Source organism: Podarcis raffonei, chromosome 4, assembly GCF_027172205.1.
Source record: "Podarcis raffonei isolate rPodRaf1 chromosome 4, rPodRaf1.pri, whole genome shotgun sequence".
Lineage (NCBI taxonomy): Eukaryota > Metazoa > Chordata > Lepidosauria > Squamata > Lacertidae > Podarcis > Podarcis raffonei.
The window spans coordinates 57,431,256-57,447,315 of record NC_070605.1 but is presented as its reverse complement, the minus strand read 5'-3'; the positions used below and the strand labels follow the sequence as shown (position 1 = coordinate 57,447,315).

The window sequence follows — 16,060 nt, the reverse complement described above, 5'->3', positions numbered from 1 at the left end:
TCCTTTTGGGAAAATGGATGTGGAGCATCATCTTCAAGAACCACTTCTTCTTCTTCATGTCCTTCAACACTGGAGGCATCTTCGTCACTAATGTCAGGAAGTTCTCCAAAGATAGGCACTGGATTTTTATCACAATGAGCTCCAAGATGACGTGCTGATTGAAGATCAGGATACTTGAGGCTGCTCCAGTTCTTTCTGTTGATCCCAGTCACATCAACAGCGCACCAATTTATGGAAGATTTCGAGGTTTTATGACTTCAAACTGATCCCTTTTCGACATAATCACCCAGAACTATCGGACCTGAATACTTCTTGTCATTAAAATAATCATTTCCAATCAAAACAATTATTCAACATGGCATTTTACCCCCACCATCTTCTAAAATGCTCCACACAAGCGTACATGTGAACAAAAACGTAAAAAAACGACATGTGGCCATAGCTCAAAAACTTGACCTGATTGAGCAAAACCAATGTAATTTTTTGATTCAGCGCATCAGATTCATCCTAAATCAACTGAAAAAACGCAGACAACAAATTTTTTGTTGACCAGTGTTATCTTTAATTTCAAGGTTGGAACAAACAGGATAGAATACTCTGTCTCCCCTTCCATTCCAAATTAATTCCAAATGCCATCTGCTGAATGTCACTAATGATCTAGATTACAGTGACTGCAGGCTGCAAGATGCTCAGCTGTAGGGCAAACTGTAGGCTGGTTTTCTTGGCTTCTACATGAACAAAACAGCACACCCCAGTCAGGCAGGCTTGAAACAAGGGCTTGGGGAATCAGTACATTTACTAACTTGAAGATCTCAAAGTCTAGCTGATGATCCCTATATGCCATACATCTGGAATAGGGCTGCCGTACACCTGGAATTTCCCAGACATAGCCAGTATTCAGCCCTCATAAACAGCGTCCAGGAGGAAATCGCTGGAATGTTTAGGAAAATCTGGACATATGGCAGCCCCGTCAGTAGTGTAGATTTCGATGAATTTCATTAGAAATTGCTGAAAAACTTGATTTTTCTTTTTGAGATTTCACAAAAAATGCTCAACAGCTCAACAACTTTGGCAAAAAACCCAAAAAAAACCAGCCACTACCACTCAACAACTTATTTGTCCAGATGTTCACTTTTTGAAATATAGCAACCCTACTATATAGTTGACAAACCCTATATAGCAGCCGCCTCCAACTAGGCAGCCTCCAGATCTTTGTGGCTGTAACTCGTATGGTTCCTAACCAGTACAGCCATGCTGGCTGTGGCTGATAGGAGTTGTGCAAAACAACTGGAAAACAAGGTTGTAGGATGGCTCCTATTAAACATCTGTTTGATGTTTAAAATATTGATTTCTTAATTTTGGGTTCAAAACATAGGGTCTTATACATGGGGCTGTCTTATACACATAAAAATACAGTAACTGGAAGAGACAGCAGGCTGAAGAAATTAATCCTGAGCCTTCAGAGTAGGTAGCTACTGCACTGAGGGCCTGATCCTGTTAGCCATAAGGGTTGTTTGTCAGAACCATTCATTACTAACAACAACAAACAACCTTGTAACATTCTTCACCCTTGGATTTGTGAACACAAAGTAAATCTTGAGTAGGGAGTGACAACATCTGGAGAAAGATACCTTATGCAATGATTTATTTATTTTTTAAAATAAATTTTTATTGATTTACATCCAAAAAACCAAAAAAAATATTAGTTTCAAATCAAATTTTTCACAACTTATTCCTTTTCAGGACTTCCTTCAGCTTTTCCGCAAATCATCCATAGTTATTATTTAAATTACGCATTTCTTAAATTTATATTGACATTATTTATATCTTTCTTTCTATTCCCTTTAGACAATATTTCTTAATTTTTCACAGTGCTTCTTTAAATCCCTTTAGCGTTATCTGCCCCTCACTTATATGTTCCAGATATTCCACAAATTTCCCCCAGTCCTCGATGAACTTTTGGTCTCTTAAATATCTGATCTTCCCTGTCAATTTGTCCAGCTCCGCATAGTCTAACAGCTTCATTCTCCATTCTTCCACAGTCGGTATTTCCTGTTGTTTCCATTTCTGGGCCAGTAACAGTCTTGCTGCTGTTACTGCATATTGAAAAAATTTGCAGTCCCTTCTTTTTATCTCGTTTCCTAATATTCCTAACAGAAAGACTTCTGGTTTCTTTATAAAAGTATATTTTAAAATCTTCTTCAATTCATTATATATCTTTTCCCAGAAGTCTTTCACTTTCTTACATTCCCACCACATATGATAAAAAGTACCCTCTTTATCTTTACACTTCCAACACTTATTACATGTCTTATACATTTTTGCTAATTTTACGGGTGTCATATACCACCTGTAAAACATTTTCATAACATTTTCTTTTAACGTCATACATGCAGTAAACTTTAAACCTTCCTTCCATAGTTTTTCCCAGTCCTCAAATTGTATGTTATAACCCACATCTCTGGCCCAGTGAATCATTACCGACTTAACTTCTTCATCCTTTAAATTCCATTCTAACAACAACTTGTACATTTTGGATAAAATTTTACCGTCATTATCTATAATTTCAATCTGAAATTTAGAATCCTTGTCCGCATAGCCATGTTCCTTACTGTCTTTCCTAAACATTTCGTTTATTTGGAAATAATGCAACCAGTCATATACATATTCTTTAACCTGCTCATATGGTTTCATTTTCCATTTTCCTCCTTCTTTAAATAGCAGTTGGCTATATGTTGTCCACTTACTTCTCATATTAATTTTCTTTACACTCATGACTTCTAAAGGAGATAACCAGTGTGGCACTCTAGGTTCTAATAGGTTTTTATACCTATCCCATATTTCAATTAAAGGACCTCGGAAGATGTGGTTCTCAAAACCTTTATGGACTTTCTTTTTCTCGTACCATAAATACGCATGCCATCCAAATCTATTGTCAAACCCCTCTAAGTCGAGCAATTCCTTATTTTCTAGTTCAATCTTTCAACCAGCAAAGGCATGATGCCTCATAATACAATTTCAGATCCGGCAGGGCAAAGCCTCCTCTTTCTCTTATATCTGTTAACAACTTAAATTGAATTCTTGGCTTTTTGCCCTGCCAAATATATCTTGAAATCGCTCTTTGCCACTCTTTGAAAATTCTATTCCCCTTAATTATGGGGATAGTCTGAAATAAAAATAACATTTTTGGTAGCACATTCATCTTGATTGTAGATATCCTTCCCCAAAATGACAATTTCATTCTTCCCCACACCTCCAGGTCCTTTCTTATTTCATTCCATACTGGCTTGTAGTTGTTCTTGTATAAATCTATATTTTTGGGAGTTACCCATATTCCTAGGTATTTCACCTTTTTAACCGCCTCTATCTGTGTTTGCTGTTGCATTATGCAATGATTTAATGAGGACTATTTTCTCATCTCCCTGTCCCCTTAAATCATTATGTAAAGCATAGCTGATACTTCAGGGAGGCAAAAATTTAATGGCATTCAAAGGGCTGGATTTAGGTTTGATGAGGCCCTAAGCTACTGAAGGTAATGGGGCTCTTTATACGTCCAGCTGTCCTTTGTCAACAACAAATTGTCGCTGTTTTTTGTCGCTGTTGAATATATGCTATATGGTAATTTATGGACCTAATAGGTATCTAAAGCCATTTGCACATAACAAAATATATATTTTATCAAAGTAATTGATATAGAAATGTGCAAACCAGTGATATTTTAGGGAGCAGGCTGGCAGGTGGGGCCCATTACTTACAGCATAGGAGCCTACGACACAAAACACTGTTGCTGTATGTAGGTTTTATTTTATTTTATTTTTATTTTATATTTAGGAAATGTACATCCAGTTGTTGTTTTTCTTTAAAAAAAATTGGGGCCCCAAGAGAGCGGGGTCCTAAGCTATAGCTTGTTTCGCTTATACGTAAATCCGGCACTGGGCATTCATGATTCATAACCATTGGCAAAGTTGTTGTTTTCTTTATACTTATCTATTCTCTTCCTCCTGCCCTGTCCCAGGTTCAGAGTAGCACCACATTTAATCAGACTGCAGAATACACTCTATCCGATAGGTGCGAAGTGAAGAGGGAGCAGTTTTAAGATCAATGGCCAGCTGAGATGGCATTTTGGAGATCAAGGCTGAGTTGGAGGGAGGAGGTGCATGACTTCCGGAGTCAGAATTTATTTTTTAGCAAATAGCTTGGCTTACTTCTGAGCCAGTTCAATTCAGACCAGGGCAGCTCACCTATCTCTACCCCTCACCCACACATACCCCAGCCACAAACAACTTCAACCTACCAGATTCTTTTCCCCCGCAAACAAAAGTTTGTCTGTGGCCCTCATCTTGTTATTTCTTACTTGAGCACTTTTCTCCCTGTATTCTTTTCACTGAACAGCCACATGTCAGCTGGGACATTCATTAAAGTGCTGTTTCCACACTTCTTTTCTAGATTCGGATTTGCTGCATGTTTGCTCCTTAAAGCACAATGTCTCGGGAGTGTTTCAAGTCAAGTCAACTGGAGTCTTTGGCAGAAAACATGAAGTGGAAGGCTCGTTGTTATTTTTAAGCCAGTACTGGAGCTGCAGCTTCCAGGAATGAGCCAAACACGCAAAGTATCTGAAATACAAGCATCCATGCCTCTTTCAGAAAGATGAAGGGCTCAGCATCCTTTGAGCACATGATTCCAGGAAGCTCAGATGCGTCATTGCATACAGCCACCTTCTGGCTCAAGTGCACACTAAATTATAAAAAAATAAATCAAACCCATTTTCTCCCTGCTGAAATGGTGCCTTTGTCTGTCATCTAGCTTCCTCTGTCGCTTACAGTTCTCCATTCCCAATTTCCTTTTTTCCATTATACTTCATGCTCCTGTCTTTCTTTTTCTCAATCTCTCCTCAAGGTGCTGTCTTACTGCCACTTTGGCGTTTCCTTATTTAAACCCTAAAGAAGTGTTTGGCTTCATTTCCTTTGCTCTTGTAGTTTAAATTAAACTCTCTCAGACTATAGTCAAACAGCTTTTGTCTGAGACAAAAACAAGGTTACAACACACCTTTTCTTGCTCTTTCCATTTAAAAAAAGTCAAACTAAGTGTTTAGTTACAGAAATTTATGCACACCATCTTAGGGCACAGCAGCACTCAGGGTTCAGATGGTGTTGATGTTGGTTTTCAGTCTTGATGAAATGTAAATACATTCTAATTTGAAAGAACAAAGCTGCTTTTTATCAGCTCAAATTTATTTCTGTAGATAATTTCTTAAAACATAATCCCTAGCTGGTGAATAACATCATCTGGTGGCAATCATGACTTCCTAAATCTGACTTCTGCCCTTCAACTTTGCTGGTTGTGCTATTACTATTTTATTTGGGAATAATAAGCTAATAGTCTCTCATCTTGTATAGTATACCTTTACAGTATTTGCTCCTCATTCCCCCAATTGATTCTGGTGGGACTCTGGTTGCCCTTTATGGAGAATCCAGATAGTATTGTTGCCAAATTGTTACATCCTAATCTTTTTAAGTAGCTGCTTCACACAACACTGTAATTCAAACTATGGCTTAGCAACATCACACAAATGTGTGATGTTTTACTGCCGCACTAAGGTGGAATCTACACACATATTAAAAATGCTGTGAAAATGCTTTTTTAGAAAACGTTTTGAAAAATACATTGAATTTTGCATAGCTCACCATCGCCATCTAATGTCACATTTGTATGTTGCATTTTACAACAATTTTAAAACGTTTTATTTGCAGCTGTATAGGTGTACAAGATTTGGCTTAGGGTGCTTCCAAACTGAGAGTTGTGGTTAAGCTGCATATTTATTTTTTAAAAATGTAAATCTCTGCTGGGATTCTCTCACCAAACAGTACTTACCCCAAACCTGCATCTTGACATCCAGGAATTCTCCTTTTATACACCTATTTCCCTTTACAGCTAGCATGAAGAGTTTGGAAGTAAACCATTTTATGACTTACCGAACATGGAATCTATGTTCTATGGAAGTGGAATAGATTGGAAATAGCCTTTAAAAGGTGACATTTTGGGACTCACTGGAAGGGCACATTCTGAAGGTTTTATAGTCCATATTTCCATACTCTTCTTTGCTGCAAGTTTTGCACTGTTAAATCTCTGCTGGGGTTCTCTCACCAGGGGGTACTTGCCCCAAACTTGGGTCTTGGCTTCCAGGATTCCAACAGAGAGGTAGTGCTGGATGTTATAGGCAGTGTATAGGCAATGGGAAGAGACACAGTATATTAAGAGAATGGGGTGTGTGGAGGAACTGCCTGCACCACCCTAAATCCTGTGCTGCTGATGGCAGAGGTTTCCTTATTACTAATCTTTGCAAGCTTGTCTGGGAGCCCTTTATTATTTGGCTGAAGAGCCAAAGAGTACTTTAATTAAATGGCTACATGGTGCTCTTTCTGCAACACAAATCAGACATGTTTGAAGAGAAAGACATCCTGACCAGCTCTGGGAACACGGTCAGGATTTTGGCACACTAGCCTTGTGTTTCTGGGAAATCCCAGCTATAAAGATTGTCTGGACTCATTTTATAAAAGCAGTGGAAGACTTAACAGACAATTGGAACTTTCTACAGGCTGCTGGCAAGCAAAATTCTAAATTGAAGGGGGGCTGCTGGATTGCTCTGAGATGACAGCCAAGAAATGGAGAAACTCAAGTTCCTACATTAACCAAAGGTTGATTGACCCTGTCTGGCAGGAAATTTGGAAGTGATGGCGACACTTTGTGCCTCAAAAAGGGGAGAACAGTTTTCTTTTCAGAGAAAATTGTGCATTTTCTTCTGTGCTCCAGGAAAAACGAGGCAATTTCATATCAAAATGTAAGGTAACATTTCAGAATCACAGCTATTTTGTTCTAAGCAAGTTGCCAAGCGCAATGACAATAAGGTTCTGTCATTTCTTTTTAGAAAAAATAAAATTACTGGAAACTTAAAGGAAGAAATAAACCATTTCACAATAAAACAGACAGCAGCTGTCCAATGTTGATGCTTCATTGACCCACAGTATTAACCTGTGGAAAGTACTACAGTACTTTGGAAAACTATGGTGCTGTTAGCAGGTGAGCTCATTGCCCACAACTAGGAAAGTAAGTGTCAGTAGCTTAAACAATTTGAAGCGCTGGGGGTTGATTCACTTCTATGGGACTTGTCCCCACCCATGACTAGCAGAAGGAGAATAAAGTATGCCCTCTTTGCATAATTCATATTGTTCATTGATTTCAGTTCTTCTTGGTGCAGAATCAGGATTACTTATGAGCAGAGGAACATGTTGTATATATTACAACTTATTCAGCACCCTCCTGACATTTCTAGGTCAAACATCCATCCCTTTAATTGTCACCCAGTAATGTAGAGCAGGGGCAGGGAAGCGCACAGCCAAACAATGCCAGTATGCAAGGCATGTTGCACTTACAGAGACGAAAGGCAATGTGGTGCTTCCACTTTCGCCAAAGTACACACAGCCTTTCTGCAGATGAGATACTAATTTCTTCAGTGACTAGTCAAATGGAAGTGAACCAAAAGTTGTAGGGGACAAATAAGGCATAGTGGGATGAGCACCCGTTGTTCTCTTCCTGTACCCCTACACCCCTCAAGCTCATGTCCTTTCACCTACCCCAGTATACCCGAAGGAGCGTCTCCACCCCCATCGTTCAGCCCGGACACTGAGATCTGACACCGAGGGCCTTCTGGCAGTTCCCTCCCTACGAGAAGTGAGGTTACAGGAAACCAGGCACAGGGCCTTCTTGGTGGTGGCGCCTGCCCTGTGGAACGCCCTCCCATCAGATGTCAAGGAAATAAAGAACTATCTGACTTTTAGAAGACATCTGAAGACAGCCCTGTTTAGGGAAGTTTTTAATGTCTGATGTTTTATTATTATCATTAATTCTGTTGGGAGCCGCCCAGAGTGGCTGGGGAAACCCAGCCAGATGGACGGGGTATAAATAATAATAATAATAATAATAATAATAATAATAATAATAATAATTGCACAGCTCTAATGAAGACCCTCCCCCGCCTCGCCTAATTTCAGAGTTTGCAAAACACGGACACTGCAGGATACAAGGATATATGTGCCTCTATTTCATACATCTTAAAAAATGTAAATGATTACATCATCTGGGGTGAGGAAACTTCTATGGCCTAAGGTCCACATTCCTTTGCGAGGAACCTTCTGGGGGCCACATGCCAGTGAAGGGCAGGGGTAGAGGTGAAAGTATATAGAAGACTATTCCAGTCACACACCCAGCCATCCCTTCATCCAGGCGAGTGAGAAGCACTCTTTCCGTTCAACGACACATAGCAGCCAGATAGAAGTACCTGAGGAAGAAGCTTGGCCCGGGGAAAGTCGCAAGGACCAGGCAGAGAGACCTGAAGGGCCCCATTTGGCCCTGGGCCTGAACTTCCCCAGTCTAGCTGTAAAAGGTGTTCCCCGCTAACTTTTCAAAAGCTATTTTCAAAAGTGACTAAAGAACAGATGAGGATTCTAATACCACATTCAGAAAGAGGCTGCCAGCTTATTTGCCACTGTCCCAGATCCTTAAAAGGAGAATTGCCTGAATACAATTTATGCTCATAGGCTTTCTGTGAAAAAAACACCAAACCCATTTACCTTACAAGTACGCAGCTGGACTCTATCAACCAAAGCATAACCTATTAAGAATAGCATTTGCAGTATGCAGGCAGGCAGCATTGGAGTGGTAATGGAAATAAGCACCATGCAGTTCTGGGGTGAGATGTCACTTTCGTCTATTAAAACCATCATCCTCAAGGTCTTGAGTTGATCCTGGAGTTATTACCAATTGCCTGAAAAATGTAGTTTTTGCAGCTTCCAAGACTAAGAGCAGGAGGAATTGTTCAAGGTGCAGCAAACTGCCTGTGAAATATATCAGCAAATGGATCTGGGGAGTGAGGGGAGAAACATCAGTTTGGAAAGGAATTTCCGAATTCCTTTCTGAGATCTGAAGCATCATTCATCCATTTTAAGGGGAAATCACCACAAATATGAGCTGCATTTACCCCATCTCCCAAATGTTGTTAAGTGTTAAAAAGAATATACACGCAGATGCTACACTTCTCTCTGTTATTGGGATGATCTCATGTTAGACCACATGGAACTGCCAGTCATCTTCAGTTTGCCTTGACATCTGTATGTGAAAAGTATGGGACGGGGAGGACAACCAGCTCTTCACTCTTAATTTGATCATACACGACAAGCATTATTTCAAACCACTTTATTCTATGGAGGCATTTATCATGAGAAAGCTATCCAATGTGTATGCTATTAAGCTGTGCAGAAATTTGGCAGGTTGAATGGCTGGCTTGACATTTTATGCTTTTTATGCTACAAGTGATTGAAATAAGTGGGACTTCGTTGACTCTGCAGTCAAGGCCAATTAAAGGGTCTTCACACATTAGGACTAATACAAAAACAGGCTTAGTTTTAAGCATTTACAATTATCACAGTATGACTACTTATGAGTGAGAGAGGCAGCACTATTCAAAATTGAACCATCACAAAGAGAGATGAATATTCAAATGAGAGTTAGCTTATATGGAGAAATTCAAAGAGCAGGAATCAGAATGTTCCCTAGAGATATTAAAGAAGAATACCAGGGGCAAATTAGATAGATTTAAAAAAAGAAAAGAAAAGCAGTGATTGGTACCACAAAAACATATTTTCAGTTTGTCGGTTGTCACTTACCATCCACTGTTTCCCTTTGTGCTGGACAATAAGTTGGAAAGTAAAGCTTGAGAGGTAGGCAATGCAACCTCCTTCAAGGCAGCTGTATAAGGGCAAAAATCACATCGTTGGGCAAGAGTGGATGGACTGATGGCTTGAAATATGTTGATGCTGGATCCTTTATATTTTAAGTACCTGATGTTACGGAGTGCTTTAAATATGACATCTTTATAAAGCTCGAAGCAGATGATGATATCACACGGGGCTTCACCAATTCTGCTTCGGCCTCCAGGGACTCTATGTGTCCTCTCCACATCTGCTATTGACAGTGGGGTATTTATATTCAAGGTAAGTATCCAATCCACCATGAATTGGGCCATATCTCCCCTGCTTCCTGATTTTCTGGTAGGCCTCAGATTTGAAATTTTTTTTACATCTGTTTCTGTCTGATTGTTCCTCAAACTTCAGGGCAAGATCTCCCATAGCGTTGTGCAATAATTATATTTCAGACTGATTAGTGCTGGCAAGATTCGGTGCTTCATTTGCAGTTTGAGAATGCCTTTTAGTTGATTAGAAAGGCCATCAAATTTCTGTGCAAGTGATGCCAAAGCGGGGGTCCAGTCACACTTTAGGGCTTGGAGAATTCTTTGTATGTAGGCATCTGAGTCAGCCACCATAGCTGCTGCCGCTTTCAAAGTCGTTTTTCCCATTGGGCTTACTGGCACATTGTGCCAGGGTGCTGGCCTCTCAGGGGCGCCCCAGCGAGTGGGGGAGCTCTGCGGCTTTGCCGGCGGCCTCCCCTTTCCCTCCTGCACGCCTGCCAGCTGTGCCCCATCAACCAGAGCAAGCAGAGGCTTGGGAAAAGGTCAAGTCTGGGAAACGGGGTGGGGGTAGGGGCGCTGGAGGGATCTTTGCACCATGGCGCCGGATATGCTTAAGACAGCGCTGGCTGTTTTGTTGCCTTTTTGCAAGAGACTGTTGCCTTTAGGCATATCAGTGTCTGAGACCTCAGATATTGAGCCTTCAGTTTGCTCTTTTAAATCAAAATGTGCAAACCTACTTCTAGGTCCTTTAAATCCTCGAAGCGTTACCATTCCTGGTGTGTACAAGTTTTGCTAGTTCCAAAGCCTGTGGTTGACCCTCAATGCAATTTTCACCATGTTTTGTTCAGAGACATAAGATTATGCCGACATTTACGTAGCTTTGCTGATTGGGGGGCAGGGAGGAGAGGAAGGAGGGTTTCTTTTCTAATTCCTTCACTTTTCTGCCATTTTCCTACTCAAAATCATTCTCACCCTCCACCCCCACTGTGACACTGGGTAGAATATATAGGGTGCACCTATATTTTCCTTTGCGGGGAGAAAAAGCCATTCAGGAAGGGAAATTTAGAATAAACAGCGGGACAAGAAAGAATTGAGCAACCCCGTCACATATCATTTCTCCACTCAAGCTGGCAGCCTTTCATGGCTGCTACTCAGCAAAAGAAAAATAATAATTGGAAGACTGCTCTTGTAACTTCTATATAACATCTGATTTGGTCACAAATTTAGACAAAAAATTCTATAGAGTACATGCTTACTTATTTAATAAATTCAATGGGACTTATCAGAAGTGAGTAGACTGTGTAGTTTGTCAGGTATGGCAAGGTAACGAAGATGCACACAGCATGAAAACAAATATTTAAAGGTGACCTTTTAACTCCAGTAAATGTTCTTACTGCAAGCCCTGCATTTGGAAGGGATTGTTGTGGAAGCAAAGCTCCTGAGCAGAACCAATACCTGCGGGGGTTGCATTTAAAAGCTGCTTTATGGCTGTTCCTTTGCAGCTATGTATCTACTGCCCAAACACGGACATCTTATAATGTCAGATGTGAGGGAGGGCCTCCCCCAGGCCAAATTTGGCTTACAGGTCTGAGATTTCCCATGGCTATGCTTACTCAAGTTGTACGCATAACTACGAAAACCATGGCTATTTTAAAGTAGAAATTTGCCATATTGAGCAGGGAAATGATACAGAATGTAGGACTTTTGAGACATCCACTAATTCTGTCTGACTTAACTGATAATGGGATTTATATCTTCATGTAAGCCTCTGCCTTGTAGTTCAAGTATGGTGTACACTATATTAAGTAAGAAAACAATTCTTAGAAAACAGGTAAGTTTATGAACTTTAATAAAAACTAAACATAGTCCTGATGGTCCAAAAGGGGAAAAAACTGGATTTTGAACTTTAATAAATAATCAGTAGCAGTATACATATTGAAAAATACTAAAACCATTGAACAGCATGTAATATGATCCCTTTTTAAATAAAATAGTTCTATTATACATCTTTGCAGACCAGAGACAGACTTCGAATTCTCTGGAATTTAAAAGGATGAACGGGGGGAAAGTACTACAACAAACAGTTAACACTTGTGCTTTTATGGGATAAAATATACGTGTTTTTCTTTCTTCCTTTCTTAATTTATCTAAATTATTTTTAAATATGCAATTTGTATACAAATTGAGACTTTTACGCTGTAGAAAATATTGGGACTATTCCAATTGTCATAATGAAAATACTCAGTAGAATGTTTTGGTCCCAATTGTTGAGTGACTAAGGCCTCAAGCAACATTATTTTCTGTATATACAAAATGAAGAGGGAAATCCTGGCTTGTACAGTTAAGAGTGAGCACTCTGGAATGGTTGATCCAAAGCAATCTTAATTCTCCAAACCAATCATTGGCCACCAAATTTGACCGGCAATTTTAGAGGAGACCAAAGATGCTACACTGCTTGTGCTTCTTATTATAATACCCTCAACATTTATTTTTTTTAAAGCCTTTTAAGACAAGGCCTGCCATAACTGGATTGGCTAGTGACCCTTTTTTTAATCAGCATTACCCAGAAGTCTAGATGGTACTGCTTATTAAATAAATAATAATAGGAAAAGGTACTGTTCTCCAGTTACTGACTCCATGAGATTAGGTTCAGAAGCAGGGGACTGGACAATTGCAGAGTAACCACCATATATACCCGGCACTTCAGGTTCCAACCCATTAGATACAAATAACATCGTTTTGAAACTGTACAGTGTGAAAAGTTAGTTGATTATGCTGGATAATAAGACAACCTGCTTTCTTATAACAGAATAAATATCAGATATCCAGCAACAGCCATTTTTAGCAAGATCAGACATAACATGAAGGACACTTTGTTCAATCTTTTGCTAATTCTTCTTAGCACACTGCAAACAAGCATCTAAAGTTAGCTCCATTTCCTTTAGTCCTGTTTGCATTCTATTTTTTTTAATGAAACCAATCATGTAACATAAAACTTACTTAAGACAAAATTAGTATCAAGGCGCATTTTCTTTGGCTCAGTTAGTCCATAAAATAGTTAACAGCTCCTTTCTTTGAGGACACTCTCCTTCCTGAGATATTGGTACATGTGCAAAATAAAGAGGGAGGAGCGGAGATGAATTTTGAAACCTTCGTTCCATAATCGTGCAAATCTGTTCAGAAAATGCAGCTCAAATGAAAAAAAAAAATCAGCAACAAAAAATCCACAAAGACCAGGATCCAGAGAAATATGTGCAACTGGGATTCCCCACCCCTACTTCATTTTCAAGCACAGCAGCCTCCTTCTTGGCAGTGGGTCATAAATAGGCCCTCTGGAACACAGTCAAAGTCTTCATAAAAACAATCATTTTAATTTACTTGTTTCTGAAAATTCAGTGTTCTTTAAACCTACAAGAGAATGAAGGATATCAGCAGTCAATAAACAAGAGTTGATACATCTTGATATATAGTAATAACTACCTTCGAAGTGGGAAGCCCCACCACCACCTTAATTGCCTTTTAGCTTTCCAAGTGACATCTCACAATAGCTCAGGGTAAGGAACAGCTGTTTTAATTATATATAATTATCTATCATGGTCTTTAAGGTAAAGGTAAAGGGACCCTTGACCATTAGGTCCAGTCATGACCGACTCTGGGGTTGCGGCGCTCATCTCGCTTTATTGGCTGAGGGAGCCGGCGTACAGCTTCCGGGTCATGTGGCCAGCATGACTAAGCCGCTTCTGGTGAACCAGAGCAGCGCACGGAAATGCCGTTTACCTTCCTGCCAGAGCGGTACCTATTTATCTACTTGCACTTCGTGCTTTCGAACTGCTAGGTTGGCAGGAGCAGGGACCGAACAACGGGAGCTCACCCCGTCGCGGGGATTCGAACCGCCGACCTTCTGATCGGCAAGCCCTAGGCTCTGTGGTTTAACCCACAGTGCCACCTGCGTCCCATCATGGTCTTTATTTATATTTAATATATAGATTCATAAATGAAATTAATAAAATAAAATCAATAATCAATAAATAAAACAGCTAAGACATTTCTATGTCCATTCCTGGCCGCTAAAAGCTTAACTAACCAAAAAGTGGTGTACAATAGCTTTTGGAAAAGGTACTGTTATCACACTGGATTAGGGCTAGTGTAAGGGAAAGCTCTTCCCATTGTTCTTCAACACTGAGTGGCTACATATACTGCAAGTCATCTAGAGCCCAAGCTCCTTACTAGTATAATTGGCTATATTTAGCACCCTGAAATTGAATGAAACAGAAACTTTGTGCAGTAGAGTATTGGTTTTATAAACTCCTTACTGTCCAGACCTATCAAGAATCAGTATAGTGTGCCTCAGACCAGCTGCAGAATCAGACATGGACACAGTCCCGTTCCACTTTAATTTCACACGTTTGTAATTTTCCTGGTGGTAGGAAAGTATAAGGTGTATGCATAAAAAGAGAGTGACGTGCGCTGAAGGAGATGTTTGCTGCAGCAACTCCTGCTGGCAAAAAGCATTTTACAAAGTGGCAGAAGACCATGAGTATCTAGACCTTTTCTAGACCACAGCCTAGGAAGCAAAGAACTTGCAATTTAAAAAAGGGTGACAAATAACATGAAAACAAGTATCAGAGATATTTGGACTCATCTCATCTGCTCTTGCAACAACTAAAAGATTTTTTAAATAAATAAATAAAACATTTTCAAACAATTATTTGAGAAGCTGATAAATAGTACAGAAATCCAAACATAAAAAAAGAAAGAAAATTGCCACGTTGTTGTTGAATGGAAAGATATGTTAGCTAAATATAATGTAAACATAATGTATTGGCACACAGGAAGTTAAGCCAAAACTTACAGGGTACGATCCAGACTACATCGAAGTTCATTTCGTATAAGGCGGAGCAAGAACTGTATAGATAAAATAAAATAAAAACACTGTCAAGAGCAAAAATGGCGCCTGACATGAATTCTTCATGTAAATAAAGATGGTGTCTTAAAGTGAGGGACTGGACAGCATTCAGGCAAAAGTGAGGGCAGACTGGAGGAATGAATTCTCCTAGGACGCTGACAAAAGACCATGGCAGCTTATGTCATAATAATTTTTAAAGTCTTTAAGGTACCATAATACTCTTTTGTTGTTCTTGCTACAACAAACTAATGGGTTACATCTCTGTAGGCCAGGTACCCAAAGCAAAGAAATGAAATGAAAGGAGGTACTTGGGTTACCTGGTGTTTATGGACTAGTGGCAGATTCCCATCTTCTAGTGTAAAGGGGCCAGGATGCACAATGGACCTAATTTTTTCATATGGGGAACTTGGCAAACAAAAGGTCTTTGGAAGTCCCTAATTTAAACAACTGCCCCCTTTTAAGCACTGGACATACAAATTAATCCACTGGTTACCAAAAGCCCACTATAGCCCCTGTATAATGCATGACATATTAATCTGCTAGCCAAATATGCAGCATAATGAACCATGCACAGTACAGTGGTACCTTGGATTACAAACACCTCGGGTTACAAACACTTCTGGCTACAGACTCCGCTAACCTGAAAGTAGTACCTCGGGTTAAGAACTTTGCCCCAGGATGAGAACAGAAATCGAGTGGCCGGCAGCAGGAGGTCCCGTTAGCTAAAGTCGTACCTCAGGTTAAGAACGGTTTCAGGTTAAGAACAGACCTCTGGAACAAATTAAGTTCATAACCAGAAGTACCACTGTATTATGTCTGAGACCAAGTGTAAATGTAAGTTCAGAGATGCAAAAACTGTAGCCGCAAATTGCTGAAGAGCCCAGTAGAGGGAGCATAAGCCTATTGGGAAACGGATTGATGTGCTAACTGTGTTGTCCTTACACTATTCTGAAAGGGTATCACCATCATTTCCTTAAGTAACTAGGTTTATCTCTCTGATATAACGGAACTGTGAGGGAGAGACCCAGTGCTTTTTTGGGGGGGGGGCAGGGCGCAGTGGTATGCATACCCCTAAACATTTTGTGAAGCAAAGTTTGCCCTCATTGAGGGGCAGTATTTCAGTATGAGTAGGA

General features: G+C 39.9%; 1 protein-coding gene across 4 annotated transcripts in view; it reads right to left on the bottom strand.

Moving 5' to 3' along the window:
- Positions 1–11,847: 11,847 nt before the first annotated feature.
- Positions 11,848–16,060, bottom strand: part of SLC37A1 (solute carrier family 37 member 1) — a 31,706-nt gene continuing 27,493 nt past the window's right edge. For all 4 annotated transcript variants that reach the window (XM_053386802.1, XM_053386803.1, XM_053386800.1 and 1 more), the window contains 2 exons: positions 14,874–14,926; positions 11,848–13,429 (listed from right to left, as the gene is read on the bottom strand). In XM_053386802.1, coding sequence (XP_053242777.1) covers positions 13,414–13,429; positions 14,874–14,926 — 69 coding nt within the window. In that variant the 3' untranslated portion in view covers positions 11,848–13,413. The remainder of the gene's footprint in view (positions 13,430–14,873; positions 14,927–16,060) is intronic.